We start from the raw sequence: 13,273 nt of genomic DNA, 5'->3' as shown, positions 1-13,273 counted from the left end.
AAAGAGAGGAAGAGAAACATTAATGTGTAGTTGCCTCTCGCATGCCCCCTACTGGGGGCCTGGCCCGAAACCCAGGCATGTGCCCTGACTGGGAATTGAACTGGTGACCCTTTGGTTCTCAGGCCCGTGCTTAATCCACTGAGCTACACCAGCCAGGGCCATACGGACTCAAATTCTAAGCGGGGGCAGCTCTGCAATCACATATCCAGGAGGACCATTGGGGAAAGCCTGGCTGAGAGGACAGGAAGTGGCTTTCAATGTGGGTGAAATCTCCCCTTGGAGTGAAGACTCCACAAAACACATGGGTAGCCAGAAACACTGAGGTAGATAGAGGAAGGAGGGAGGAAGGAAGGGAAATGATGTCTTCAGTCACCTACGGGGAAGAAGAGAGGAGGGAGTTTGCCTCTAAGGAAAAGAATTATGAATCTGCTCTGGCTGGTATGGCTCTGTGGACTGGGTGTGGGCTTGTGAATCAATGGGTCGCTGGTTTGATTCCCAGTCAGGGCACATGCCTGGGTTATGGGCCAGGTCCCAGTAGGGGGCGTGTGAGAGGCAAACACAATGATGTTTCTCTTCCTCTCTTTCTCCCTCCCTTCCCCTCTCTCTAAAAATAAATAAATAAAATGTTAAAAAAAAATAGTTGTGAACCTTTGCCTGCGTCCTAACCCAGGGGGAGCAGAAGGTGGGTGCTGGCTAGGAGGGAGCCCCAGAGGCAATCGTGCAGGGCCCTGGGTGTCAGGTGCAATGGTCTCCCACACATGCCTGTGACAGGCAGCCCGCTTGGTGGGTGAGAACGCTGAGGCCAGGAGCAGAGAGGAAGGCCCTGGGAAGTTGAAGGGGCCTGGACAACCTTGCAGCCTATTCTCCAAAAGTAGTGATTTTCAACAGTTTTTAAATGGCAACAAAACAGTAAAAGAAGCAGAAGGAAACAGGCAAGCAGAAGGAATGACTGAGAGTAACCTAGAAAGAGTGGGCACTTTTCTATAAGCTCTCACACCTTCAACCTAAAGCAAAAGCCCAGCATCCCCTCTCTCCTCAGCTCCCCACTCCTCACTCACCCCTAGGGCACCTCTTCCCAGCTTCCTTCTCTGCTGCTGGGCAGGCCAGTCTGGGCCCAGGGATCCCAGTCCCCATACTTGTCTAAGCCCCACCTCCCTCTCCTCTCCAGGTCTGCTGGCAGAAAAGGACAGTAATTACTGTCTCTGCAGGACACCCTGCAACCTGACCCGCTACAACAAAGAGCTCTCCATGGTGAAGATTCCCAGCAAGACCTCAGCCAAGTACCTCGAGAAGAAATTTAACAAATCAGAAAAATATATCTCGTAAGCTCAGGGGACATGTGGACAGGGGGAGTAGGGAGGGGCATATGGATCATGAGGACACTGGGGGGCAATTGAGGAAGAAGGTGTAGGTAAGCAGTTTCATTGGCAGACTTTAATTGGGCATCTACTATGTGCCAGGCACTAAGCTCAGCTCTCAGAATATGAAAACAGAGAGGATTAAGATGCAGCCCCTGCCTTTAAGGAGCTTATAGTTTTGTGGGGTGACAAGTGTACAAGTGAATGCTACCAGGGCTGAACAGGCAACAAGGATATGGGGAGATGGATGGCTGCACCTTGCATGAGGACATGGTCAAGGAAAGCATCAGAATTTTTTTTAAACAATGCATAGGAGTTTTTGAGGCAGGCCTTGCACATTCTGTTCCCTCTCCCAAGAATGCTTTTCCTCTCACTCTTCCCCTAACCGGTCCTTCATTAGGCAGGTCCTCATTTAACTGCCATCTCCTCTGACTGCTAAATTAGGCCTCCTCCCATTTTTCCCCATAGTACTCATGTTTTTCTTTATAACACTCATGCCCTGTGTAATTCTATACCCGTGTGTGTGTGTGTGTGTGTGTGTGTGTGTGTGTGTGTGTGTACCACCTGCCTGACTCACTAGATTGAGAGCTCCCTGAAGGCAGGAACCTTTCGTTTTGGTTCTCTGCTGTGGAGTGCCTGGCACAGGCTTGATGCTCAAAATATATCTTTTAATAGAATAAATGAATGAAAGGCGTGGGAGAAGAGGGCAGCCCCGACAGAAGCTCCACAGAGGGGTCAGCACAGGACAGACAGAACCACAAGCAAAAGCTGGGCCCAGCGGCTGTGTCCGAGCCACAGGGTCCCAGCTGGGTGTGAGGCAGGGGTCGGGGGGCAGGCAGGGGGTGGATTTTCTCCTAAGAAAATTGGGAGCCACTCAAGAGCTTCAAGTAGACAAGTGACAGGCTCGAGTTTGTATTTTAGATCTCTGCTCTTCAACAGAACTTCCTGCGATTCTACAGAAATGTTCTGTATCTGTGGTGTCCAACATGGTAACCTCTGGCCACATGCGGCTACTGCGCGTTTTAAACATAGCTTCAGCAACTCGGTACCTGAATTGTAATTTTATTGAATTTGAATTAGTTTAGCAGTTTTAGAAAGATCCTTCGGGCAGCAATTTAGAGGACCGATGAAGCCACATGGGAAAAAGGGATCCTGTTAGGAGTAGTTTCCATAAACCAGGCAAGAGATGGGGGCACTTGGAATGGCACCTCGGAGAGTCCTGCAGGGAGAGAGGAGGGTCTGCTCCCCTCTCCCCAGCCACACCCTCCTGCCCACACAGCCCCTGAGGCCCAGCCTGGGGCTAGAATCTGCAAACCCGACTGCTTCTGTTCAGTGGGTGAGGGTGGAGGCATTAAGGGCATCGTCAGCCACGCTGAAGGAGCGAGGACTGCAGGAGGTGCCAGGTCCTGCCGCTTAGCAGGCACTTGCTGGCAGTAATGGCTGCCCCTGCCAAGATGTGTTTCATTAACACAGCGGCCTAAAGGAACAAAAGGGAACCAAAGTGCTTCTGCCAGAACCTCAACCCCAGCCAGATACAGGTTTCCGCCCTAAAACGCCACTCTGGCTCTGGCAGCCGACTTGGCAATGCCAGGGTGGGGCCTCCCGCTGGGAGAAGCTTGTTGTACAGGCCAGTAGGAACTCCGGGGACTCTCAGGAGTGGGTGGGGGAGGTCAGCCGGGCCAGGCAAGCCTCCCCAAGGGCTGAGTGAGATCTCGCTTATCTAATGAATCTCCTGAACAAAATAAAGTGACAAAATAGAAACAGGCATGGAACAGACCAACAGCTGTCGGGGTGGGGAGGAGTTATGGGCTTCGGAGAGCCCTGGGCGTAGGTGGAGGTGGGCTAAGAGGGCACTCATGGGGACAGAGGGACTTTGCTGTGGGCAATGGGCACACGATGCAGTGTGCAGATGTTGTTTTATTGAGTTGTACACTTAAAACCTGTATGATGCCGTGGACTAATACCACCCCAATAAACTCGATTTTAAACATCCAAATAAATAAATGAAAGAGACTCCTGAGCTGCCCCGCAGGTTAGGACCAGGCAGACCCTTTGGAGGCCCAGGAACCTGCGGAGCAGGTGGGGCTCCTGCACAGTGTACAGAAAGTGCGGGGAGAGGACTTGGGGCCAAGGGGGCCGCTGCTGCACACCTCCAGTCCCGTGAAGAGCACTGGGCTGGCAGTCAGGACTCCTGGTTTCAAGTCCCTGCTCCGCCACTCATCAGCTCGAACTTGGAGCCAGTCGTTTCACTTCCCGGGGCCTCGGTTTCTCCACCCAGCCAAGGGAACGCTGTGTTAGGTGATCCCCGTGGGTGCTGTGGTTCTACCCATGTATGGCACTGAACCTTCCCTCTGCAGAGAGAACATCCTCGTGCTGGATATATTTTTTGAGGCTCTCAATTATGAGACAATTGAACAAAAGAAGGCATATGAAGTTGCTGCCTTACTTGGTAAGTCGGAGTGTCTGCCGCACAAATGCCCACATCTCGCGGGAGGTGAGAGGGAGGGGCATGGCGCATGGGCGGCAGGCAGGCAGGTGGAGAGATACGAGCCCCCTGATGCGTCTAGCCTTTACGCTCACTGACCGTTCCCTCTATCCTTGCCCCACTCCTGTCCCAGAATGGCAAGAACTTCAATGTGGTGCAGGTTTTAGGCCAGTTCACGCTGCAATCTCTGCCTCAGTTTCCCTATCAACACATGGAGGCAGGTGGGCTGAAGGGCTTTCAGGGCCTTTCCAGGGCTGCCCTGTTGGAGTCCATGGTCTTCTGCCCCCGGCGTGCAGTCAGAGCCTTGGGGCCGTGGCAGGAACAGAGAGCCACCAGGCCCAGGGAAGGCTGAACTGTGGCTGGTCCCCAGCAGAACCCCCTCCTGGAAAGCAACGTTGCTGCATTGAAAAGACCTGGTGACCTCCCTTGTCCCCAGATAGCTATAAACCTGAATGCCACCCCCACCAGTTCACATCAGCTCCCCTGGTCCCGTAGGCACATAATGGAGGCAGGGAGTTCATTTCAACCCTGCCCCAGCCCAACACAAAATTCACAAGACCCCTGAGGCTGGACAGTTGGAAGACCTGCCCCTGGGGCCCTCCTCCCAACTCCCACTCACTCTCAGGAAAGGATCTGCAAAGAAAAGTAGCTGTTGTTGCCTCTGGGAGCTGAACCAGGTGAGAATGGTGAGGGAGGGGGCAGGGAACAGGCACCTTCTACCTGCACGTATAAAGGGAAGACCAGCTACAGAATGTTGGGAAGTGGCTTCTCCTCACTGGCCCTCAGGTCTCTCGTCTGTAAAATGGGTCTAATAAAACCCGCTTTGTGTGTTGGTTGTGATGGTTAAATGTGATAAAGTCCCGGCTCCCAGAAGGTCCATGAGTAGTCATTTCTGGTACCAGGACAGTCTCCACGCCAGAGGCCCAGGACCCAGCTGGTGTTTCAAAGCACCATCTGGGCCTTTCTGCACCTCCCACAGGAGGCTGGGGGCTAGGCCACAGCTGGGTGCCAGCTGGGTTAAGGTGGCTGTCACTCAGGCCTCTGGAGCCCTTGTGGCCAAAAGGGACAAAACCTAGGCACTTGTGCCCTGGGCCCGAGGTAGCGCCATGCATCGGAGAGGCAGGCCTCTCACCCACTCTTGCCACCTTTATTTCCTACAGAGGACTCAGGACTTGCCTCCTCCCTCCTGTCGCCCCACTCCCCACATAAGCTCACAGTCACACTCACACATACATGCGTGCACAGAGCAGGGAGGGCCTGGGCTCTGAATCTGTCAGGAGGGATGGCTGGGCTCTGCATCAGACTCTAGGATGAGCGCTCCCAGCATCTTGCTCCCGCCCAGAATAGCCCGCTCAGAAAAGCACGCTGCCATCTGTGGCTTCGTGACGAGAGCACATGCCACTTGTGAACCCTCAGCCATCAGTCCCAGCCACGCCCTGCTTTCACTGCCACACACCCTCCCTCAGTGCACAGGCACCCCAATGCCACACACACACCACAGTGAGCCACACACACAAGTGAGCACCTACACAGACCCGCCTGCACACGCACTGCATGCTTACAGACTCGCACACTCATCACGTTCACCTGCCCCTTCACACAAACACACTCACACTCACACAAGCTCACTCATGCTCCACACACTCAGATACACTGTGCCCACCTCCACAAAGCACATGCACACGCACATGCTATGCACCGGTCCTACACATAGAGAGCCACCCACAGAAAGCCATCAACAGCCAGATGCCCTTCCTATTTCTACACAGACTGTGCACACACACAGCACCCAGGCACATACCCACACTCAGGCACACTTCATGCACATACAAACACACTCACACCTGACTTGCACACACATAAGTGCACACTCCCCAGTAAACCTCCACTGAGGACACTGGAGTGAGCAGAGAGGGGAGACAGGAATGAAGGGAGGCTTTCTGAGCCCAGCACCAAGTCCCACCAGGAAGAACCCCTCCCCACGACCTCCGCTTGTTCAGAAGGGGGTTGTAGGCTGCTCCCAGTTATGAATCAGGGTAGAGTGGGCAGAGGTACCCATCAGAAAGTTCTCAGACCAAGGGGTCAGCCTGGAATCTCCAGGAGGACTGCAGCCCACCCCCACCCGCATCCCCCATTCTCAGCACTCTCCCCAGCCCAGTCACACACCTGGAAAGGACTTTGTGGCCCAAGGCCTCCAGCTCCCCTCCCAACGACCTCCAGCATTTAGAGTCCTTTGAGGCAAAGCTACTGAGAGGTCAGGACTTATCAAAGCCACACAGCAAGCTGGTGGCTACTCCAAGCCCAGAGCCCCCGAGAACAGTGGGGCAAAGGTCTAGGGCTTCTGGGGGATCACTGCCCCTTGGAGAATCGGATGGTAGCTTCTCAAATACGAACGCTTCCACTACAAATGCCCAGGCACACATACACAGTGCTTTCACTCCATTTCAGGAGGTCTCCGAGCATCTGAAGCTCCCACGGAAGAGTGAATTTCCAACTTGGTGGGCCCAAGGACCACCCGGGGAATTCATAAATCCTGACTTCCAGACCCCCACCCCAGAGATTCTGGTTTCGTAGGCCCAGGGTAGGCCCAGGCATCCACACCAATTACAAGTCCCCCAGGGGCTGGATGCAGGGAATCTGAAGACCAGTCTGGAATAACTTGGGTCAAGGGGGCCCACCCACCCCAGGGTGAGAACTTCTGCTCTAGAAAAAGACCAAATTGAACATTTACCTTCTGGTAAGGGAGATAGAAGCTGCTTGCAATGGCCTCATCCCAAGTGGGCGTGGCGCCCCCAGGTGGCTGATCATGACTGAAGGCAGGGGGAAGCCTCTTGACACTGCTCCAGAGACCTGACACGTGGGCCTCAGGCTAGACTGTACCCTTGACCAGGACAAGGACCACACATGTCTTATTTCTAGTCCCAGCCCAGAGCCAAAACAAGGCCCAATCAGTGTGGTTTCAAATATAATGGGCAAACCTGTTAGCCTATGAGGTCTGTTCTAGAAGCCTCCATTAAGCATTCAGGTTGGCGCCCATCCTCACTGGGTGCTGCAAACCATCATCTCTCAGAGCTGTGTGCTGGGGGAGGGACTTGTCAAAGGCCTGGCCTTCCCGTTGCAAGCCCAGGCTCCCCGTGGAGCGGAGCCATTCAGAAGGTCTGGTTCCTGCGTTCTCAGTCTGTTTGTCCCTTCCTGGAGGTGTTGTGATGAAGCCAAACCTTTGGTCTTTTCTGTCTCTCTCCAGGTGACATTGGTGGCCAGATGGGACTGTTTATTGGTGCTAGTATCCTCACAATACTAGAGCTCTTTGATTATATTTATGAGGTAAGACTTGGGATTACTCATGGGGAAGTGACCACATGCGGGTCCCTCAACCTATGTCACTGTCCAGAATCAAAGCCTGGGGGAGGGGACGGCTTCTGACCACCAGAGCCTGCTCTCTCCTCCTTGTCCATGGATATTGTTTCTCACCACACTCTAGGCATGGGGGAGGGAGGGATGCAAGGGTGGCGAAACCACAGTCCCACAGGGGGGAAGCAGTGGGCTGTCTACACCAGCACGGAAGGGGGAGAAGGGATGAGGAGGAGAGGAGACTGGGCTGAAGCCAGCTCTGAGCCCCTCCCATGGCTAGCCTGGATGTGGCGACTCATACATGAGTATGTCTGCACCCACACTTTCATACCACATGCACACACTTACACCACACACATACTTATACCACACTCACACATACTACTCACAAATGCACACACCATATGCACATGCATATACCACACACACACCTGCCCTCTGGGTGGCCGGTCACCTGAGTGGTGCCTTCATGTTCTGGCAGATTGAGGTGAGGGACATTTCCCAGCAGGCTTTCTCAGTCCTGAAGAAGAGCAAGGGTGCACCTGCTGCTTCTGGCTGCCAGCAGTCTAAGGAGATGTCCCCCTCAAGGGGCAGCCAGGATGAAGCACCTGGAAGCTTCTCCAACAGTGACGGCAGCTTCCAGCACTGGGAGCGCCTAGGGCTTGTTTGTCGGCCTTCCTGCCCACATCTCCCCAGATCCAGCTGCTCCAGGGGCTCTAGAAGGCCTTGGGCACACCCAGGCCTGCACAGGCCTGGGACCACCGAGTCTCAGCCCAGCAAACAGGGCCCACGAGCAGGGTCTGCCTCCCAGAGAGGGCTGGCGATGGCCAGAGTTTGCTCACTGTGGAGCTGGAGGGTCCCTGTCTCCCTGGAATCCCACACCCTGCCTCTCAGCATGGTGACCTTGTTTCCCAAACCCAAACCATGTCCCATGGCCAGATTTTATTGTTTTGTTTGTTAATGTTTGTGAGAAGCTGTACAAAGTTAGGGAAGTTGAATTGCACTGGGTAACATATCTAACAACTACCCTTTATTGCTAACAATAAAATGTTCCAACCTCAAGTAAGCCCTGATCTTGTGAACTATGACATTGATAGGCCTGCAAAGTCATTAGCAATCTTGTCCCCCAGGACCAGCCTCAGAAAGGGGCTCCCAGGCTGCTCCTGAGGGCAGGTAGGGGCCCAGCCATGCCAGCAGAAACCACTTATCCACACTCCCCAGCCACCAGGGCAGGCCGTCCACACTGCGAGACAGGGCCCTCCTGTGACCGCCTCCAAGCCCCAGCTCTTGCACCAAAATCCCAGTGCAGCCCAAAAATCAAGCAGGGGCTCCTATAGCTGGCTGCCAGGCAGGGCCCCTGCCACAGCTTGTCCAGCCACAGCCTAGGCCACTGTGGCTGCTGTGGTTCCCCAGCCGAGCCAGATGGCAGGGGTGTCTCTACCTTTGCAACATCCCCTCAGCCTGACCCCTCCCTTCCTGCCTTTCTTGCAGCTAATCAAAGAGAAGCTATTAGACCTGCTTGGCAAAGAGGAGGATGAAGGGAGCCACGACGAGAACGTGGTAAGAGTGGCTTGTGGGCTGTAGGTCGATTTACCCCTCTGGTTTGTACAGGCGACAGGAAAACAGACACTGGGGCCAGAGCAGGAGGGGCGTGCCTCAGCGCCCACCTTCCGGTGGCTGTGACACCCTGTTGGTTCCCAGACCCAAAACTTAACACTGGGCCTCTCTCTGGGACTGGTCCCAAAGCTTGACAGTAAGGTATGGATGCAGTGGATACCAGGAGATGCTTCCAAGGATTGGTCCTGCTTGGCCCGGTCCAGCTTCTCCCGGGCCAGGAGGCTACTCCCAATTTATGGCTGTGGGAGAACCAGAGACGCTCTGTGTAGATCTGAGTCTTTATTCCCTGGGATGGCAAACTGTGTGCAGGGAGGTTGCTGGCGCTGTACTCCATCTAAGGGGGACACAGGGTGTGGGGCCCTGCGAAGCCTGGAGCAGCAAAATCCCCATAACCACCGACTGCCACCGCACCCCTGCATGTGGTCAGAGGAGTACTGCGTGCCTCAATAGCGCCAGGTCATTTCAGCATGCGGTTGCCCGAGGGAGAGGTCTATTTTTATCTCCAGTTTGTACTTGAGGCAGTTGGGGTCCAGAGGCCAAGGTCACGCCACTGGTGACATCAGAACTGGACACAGAGCTCCCCTAACCACTGTTCTGCTCTACCTCGCTCTCCTGGAGCCGGAGGGGCAGCCCTCACATGACTGTCCATCTCCTCCCCAGACTCGGTCGCTCCTGGGCTCCGGCCTCAGCTGTCTGGTGCAGGTGTCCCTGGCTCCCAGTCCTGCTCCAGACACCAGTGCCCTTCCCATCGCCCCGGCCTGACATCTCACACTGATTCATTCTCTCAGGCTCCCTCAGCCTCCGTGGGAGCAGAGGCTGCTGCTGTCGAGAAGGGGCAGCATGGGAGGGGCCCAGGCTCTGCACTGAGCTGATGCCTGGATCCCAGGTCCCCGCTTCTTAGCTGTGTGCCGGGGGACAAGCACTGTCTCCCTGAGCACCTGCCTCATCACAGTGAGGGGTGACATTCAGATGCAGTGAGACCTGCCTGTAAAGCAATCGGCATTGCCTAGTTTACAGTTAGGGCTCAGCAAGTGCAGGCTCCTTCCCCAACCCCACCGTCTCTCCTGCCTTCAGAAGGTCTCATAGGCTTCCCCTCCACTCCTGCCCCCTCCCCCAGTATCGTCCTCATCAAATCTCTCCAAATTCTTGGCATAGCCTCCCTCACTCCCATCCCTCCCAGCCTCCCCGCTGCAGTAGCCCAGGACAGCCTGGGAACCTCCTTGAAGAGTCACAGCCATCTCGGCCACGCCCTGCTCAGAGACCCAGGATGATGTTTCCCTGTGGCCAGCCTAACCCCAAAGGTCCTTTGGGCAGCTGTGACCAGCTCTGGTTCTGGCTGCCAGAGGCCTCTACCCTTGCAGCTTGGTCTCAGCGATGGGCACCCCCTGCCCCAGGCCTAGCCACAGGCTGCCCCTCCCTCACCCCAGGTAGGTCCCAAAGGGGGTCTCCCCGAGGGCAAGGGTAGGATGGGCTATCCAGCCCCAAAGCTAGACATCGCTCAGATGTAGCTTCTGGTGGTATATCAGGAGACCTCTGGGAAAGCAGATCAAGCCAGCTGCTAAACCCCGTCACCAAAGAGCCCTCTCCCACCCAGGGTGGGGGGCACCTAGGTGGGCAATGGTGAGGATTCTGAAGGCAGAAGGCCCTGTTCAACCTTAGGCCTGAGATGGCAAACCAGTGCATGGGGTGTCTGAGGCAGGCGCAGCAGTGCCCTGGGGGAGCCCACAGGGGAGGAACAGGGTCCCCGTGGCTGCCAGGGGCACCTGATGAATTTTCTAATAGAAACACCCACCTTCCTCCCCCCTCCCTCACAGAGCACTTGTGAGACGATGCCAAACCACTCCGAAACCATCAGCCACACTGTGAACGTGCCCCTGCAGACGGCCTTGGGGACCCTGGAGGAGATTGCCTGCTGACAGCCCTCAGACCGCCGGCGCCCCACAGACAGACCTTGAGGCCCAAGACCCGAGACAGGAGACTGCGGGCGGGATGGCCCCCAATGACAGAAAGAAGCAAGAGCCCCTATGCACACGTAGCAAACTCTCTGCCAAAACCTCGCTATGGCCATGTCTGACACGACGCGTCCTCGGGCCACGCCGTGCGTCCCTCGTAGGAGAAATGAGTCACACTCTGGAACTGTCCACGAACCAACCTGCCATCACATCTCACTGCCAGATGTATAAAGCACTTGCATGCTCAGACTTCTCACGGCGCCACCTCCACGTCTGCCTCTATACAAGACAGTCCTCCAGGTGGTTTCCTGCAGCCACTCTGCGGCTGTGCAGCGGGGCCGGGTCCCAGACCCAGAGTCACCAAGAGACCTCGCTGGAATCACAACCGCACGGTCGAGGGGGAGACCGCAGAACTGTCAACTACGTCCGGTCCTTGTGTAGTTTGTGAAGGTTCTCAACCTGCCCACACAGCCCTTCATCCCTCGAGCTGGCCCATGGGGTGCCTGGGGCCACCCTCTCCCATCCCAGCGCCCACGGTGGCCCGGGTGGCTCCAGCACTCACCCACGGTGCCCACATCGTCCTGCCTCCCTGTGACACGGCTTGTACAGTCCGACTCTGTTTCTTTGGGGGGTTTTTATTGTCTGTCAGAGATCTGTTTCGTTTCCTGATGTTTGGGTTTGATGTTCTGAGGTTTGGTTGGTTTTTCCATCTCCCCGGCATTTATTTATTCGTGCTTCCACTCATGGTCACATTAAAAGCTGGTCTTGTGGAAGCGGCTGGGTGCTCTGCCTTCCCCCACCTGCACACCTCTCTCCCCAAGGGCTTCAGAAAGAGCCAGACCTCCCAAGTCAAAAAGCCAAGATTATACAAAGTTTTATGCAACAACACTTACCTTTACAAAATGTGCACACGCTGTGGTTTGTTCTCAATCTGTATAAGCCATTGATCGCAGCCTTATAAATGACTTCATGACCCATTGACAGGTTGCAGCCCACCGTCCGAATGACACTGCCTAGACTGTGGGCTGAAAATGGGGAGGTAGAGACCTACCCAGACCTGAAAAGCATAAAGGACACCTTCATGCCCCTCTGCTCTTCCATCTCTGTCCTGACTCCTCCTGACCCCTTCAGTGAACTTGGGCTGGACACAGGCCCCCGCATGGCCTCCCTTCCACACACCAGAGCTTCAGCACCCTCTCTGCACCTCCCACCTTCACCCTGTCAAACAGACCTACTTGTCCCTGCAGAGGCCACATTTGCATTCTGCCTTGCTCCCCATGACACCTGAGAAGATGTCCAGATGGGAAAGGAAGTAGGAGGTGCCTTTGGGTGGAGGGAGCTGCTCTTTCAAGCCCCTCTGTGGCAAAAGAGAGCTTGCTGTTCAGGCAGAATCAGACAGATGTCCTCAAGGCACCATGCTAATTCCATAGGGACAGATTTTCCCCCCATTGCTCCCAACTCAGTCTCCCCCAAAGCCAGGAAGACAGGTCACTTGTGGTTTGTGCCTTCTGGTCGTGCACAGATGCACAGAGGCACTGGCTAGACCAAAGGTCTGAGGTTCTGAACCCTGCTCTGCCTTCCAATCTCTCTCCCTCTCCCTCTCCCTCTCCCTCTCCCTCTCCCCCTCCCTCTCCCTCTCCCCCTCCCTCTCCCCTCTCCCCCTCTCCCTCCCTTCCCCCCTTCCCCTTCCCCTCCCCCTCTCCCTCTCTCTCTCTCCTGCCTAACCCACTAAAACAAGGGAGAGGTATATCCTCAATGTGACTGATTGAAAAGAGCCACATCAGGAGTTAGGAGCCCAGTCCCATGCCTTCTTCTCTCAGGAGCTGCCTGGCAATGGATGAGACCCTACACCTTTCTGGGCTCAGTTCCTTCAGTGTGAGAATGAAGATAATACAATGCCTTACCTATGTCTTCACAGATGACCTCTAGAAGTCCCTTCAGACTGAGGGTGCTATGACAGCACTCCTCCACTGCCCAGTGGGACAAGTCAAACCAGCCACACTCATGTACAATCGATGGCTGGGAGGTGGCAACACCAGGGACAACCAGGAGGCAGTTGGGGCCAAAGTCCCTGTGATGTCTCCTCTCAGCTGAGGTTGCCCACGCCTGTTGGCAAATCTGGGTTCAAATTCTTAAAAACAATGTGAAGTTGCAGGAAGGAACCCTGTTCTCATTTCCTATTGCCTCCATAACAAATTATGACAAATTTACTGGCTTAAAACAACACATCTACTCATATATTATCTTAGAGTACTGGAGGTCAGACGTCTGGCACCAGTCTCCCTGGGCTAATGTCAATGAGTCAGGAGGACTGGGTTCCTCCCGAACGCTCTAAGAGAGGCATCCCTTCCTCCCCTTTACAGGCTCTAGAGGCCACCCGCCTTCCTCAGCTCATGGCTTCTTCCACTTTGGTCAAAGCCAGCAATGGCAGGTCGAATCCCTCTCACATCATGTAACAATGTCCTGTAGTCATATCTCCCTCTAACTCAGGTCCTCTCCTGCTTCCCTCT

General features: G+C 55.1%; 1 protein-coding gene across 2 annotated transcripts in view; it reads left to right on the top strand.

Annotated features, from left to right (window-relative positions):
• Positions 1-11,536, top strand: part of ASIC2 (acid sensing ion channel subunit 2) — a 926,053-nt gene extending 914,517 nt beyond the window's left edge. For both annotated transcript variants that reach the window (XM_045836683.1, XM_045836682.1), the window contains exons 6-10: positions 1,169-1,322; positions 3,716-3,807; positions 7,088-7,167; positions 8,686-8,754; positions 10,626-11,536. In XM_045836683.1, the coding sequence (XP_045692639.1) occupies positions 1,169-1,322; positions 3,716-3,807; positions 7,088-7,167; positions 8,686-8,754; positions 10,626-10,727 (497 nt within the window). In that variant the 3' untranslated portion in view covers positions 10,728-11,536. The remainder of the gene's footprint in view (positions 1-1,168; positions 1,323-3,715; positions 3,808-7,087; positions 7,168-8,685; positions 8,755-10,625) is intronic.
• The last annotated feature ends 1,737 nt before the right edge of the window (positions 11,537-13,273 follow it).

Source organism: Phyllostomus hastatus, unplaced genomic scaffold, assembly GCF_019186645.2.
Source record: "Phyllostomus hastatus isolate PE091 unplaced genomic scaffold, TTU_PhHast_1.1 phas_contig_210, whole genome shotgun sequence".
Classification (NCBI taxonomy): Eukaryota; Metazoa; Chordata; class Mammalia; order Chiroptera; family Phyllostomidae; genus Phyllostomus; species Phyllostomus hastatus.
Note: the sequence above shows the minus strand (reverse complement) of the source record. Positions and strands in the feature narration are given on the sequence as shown.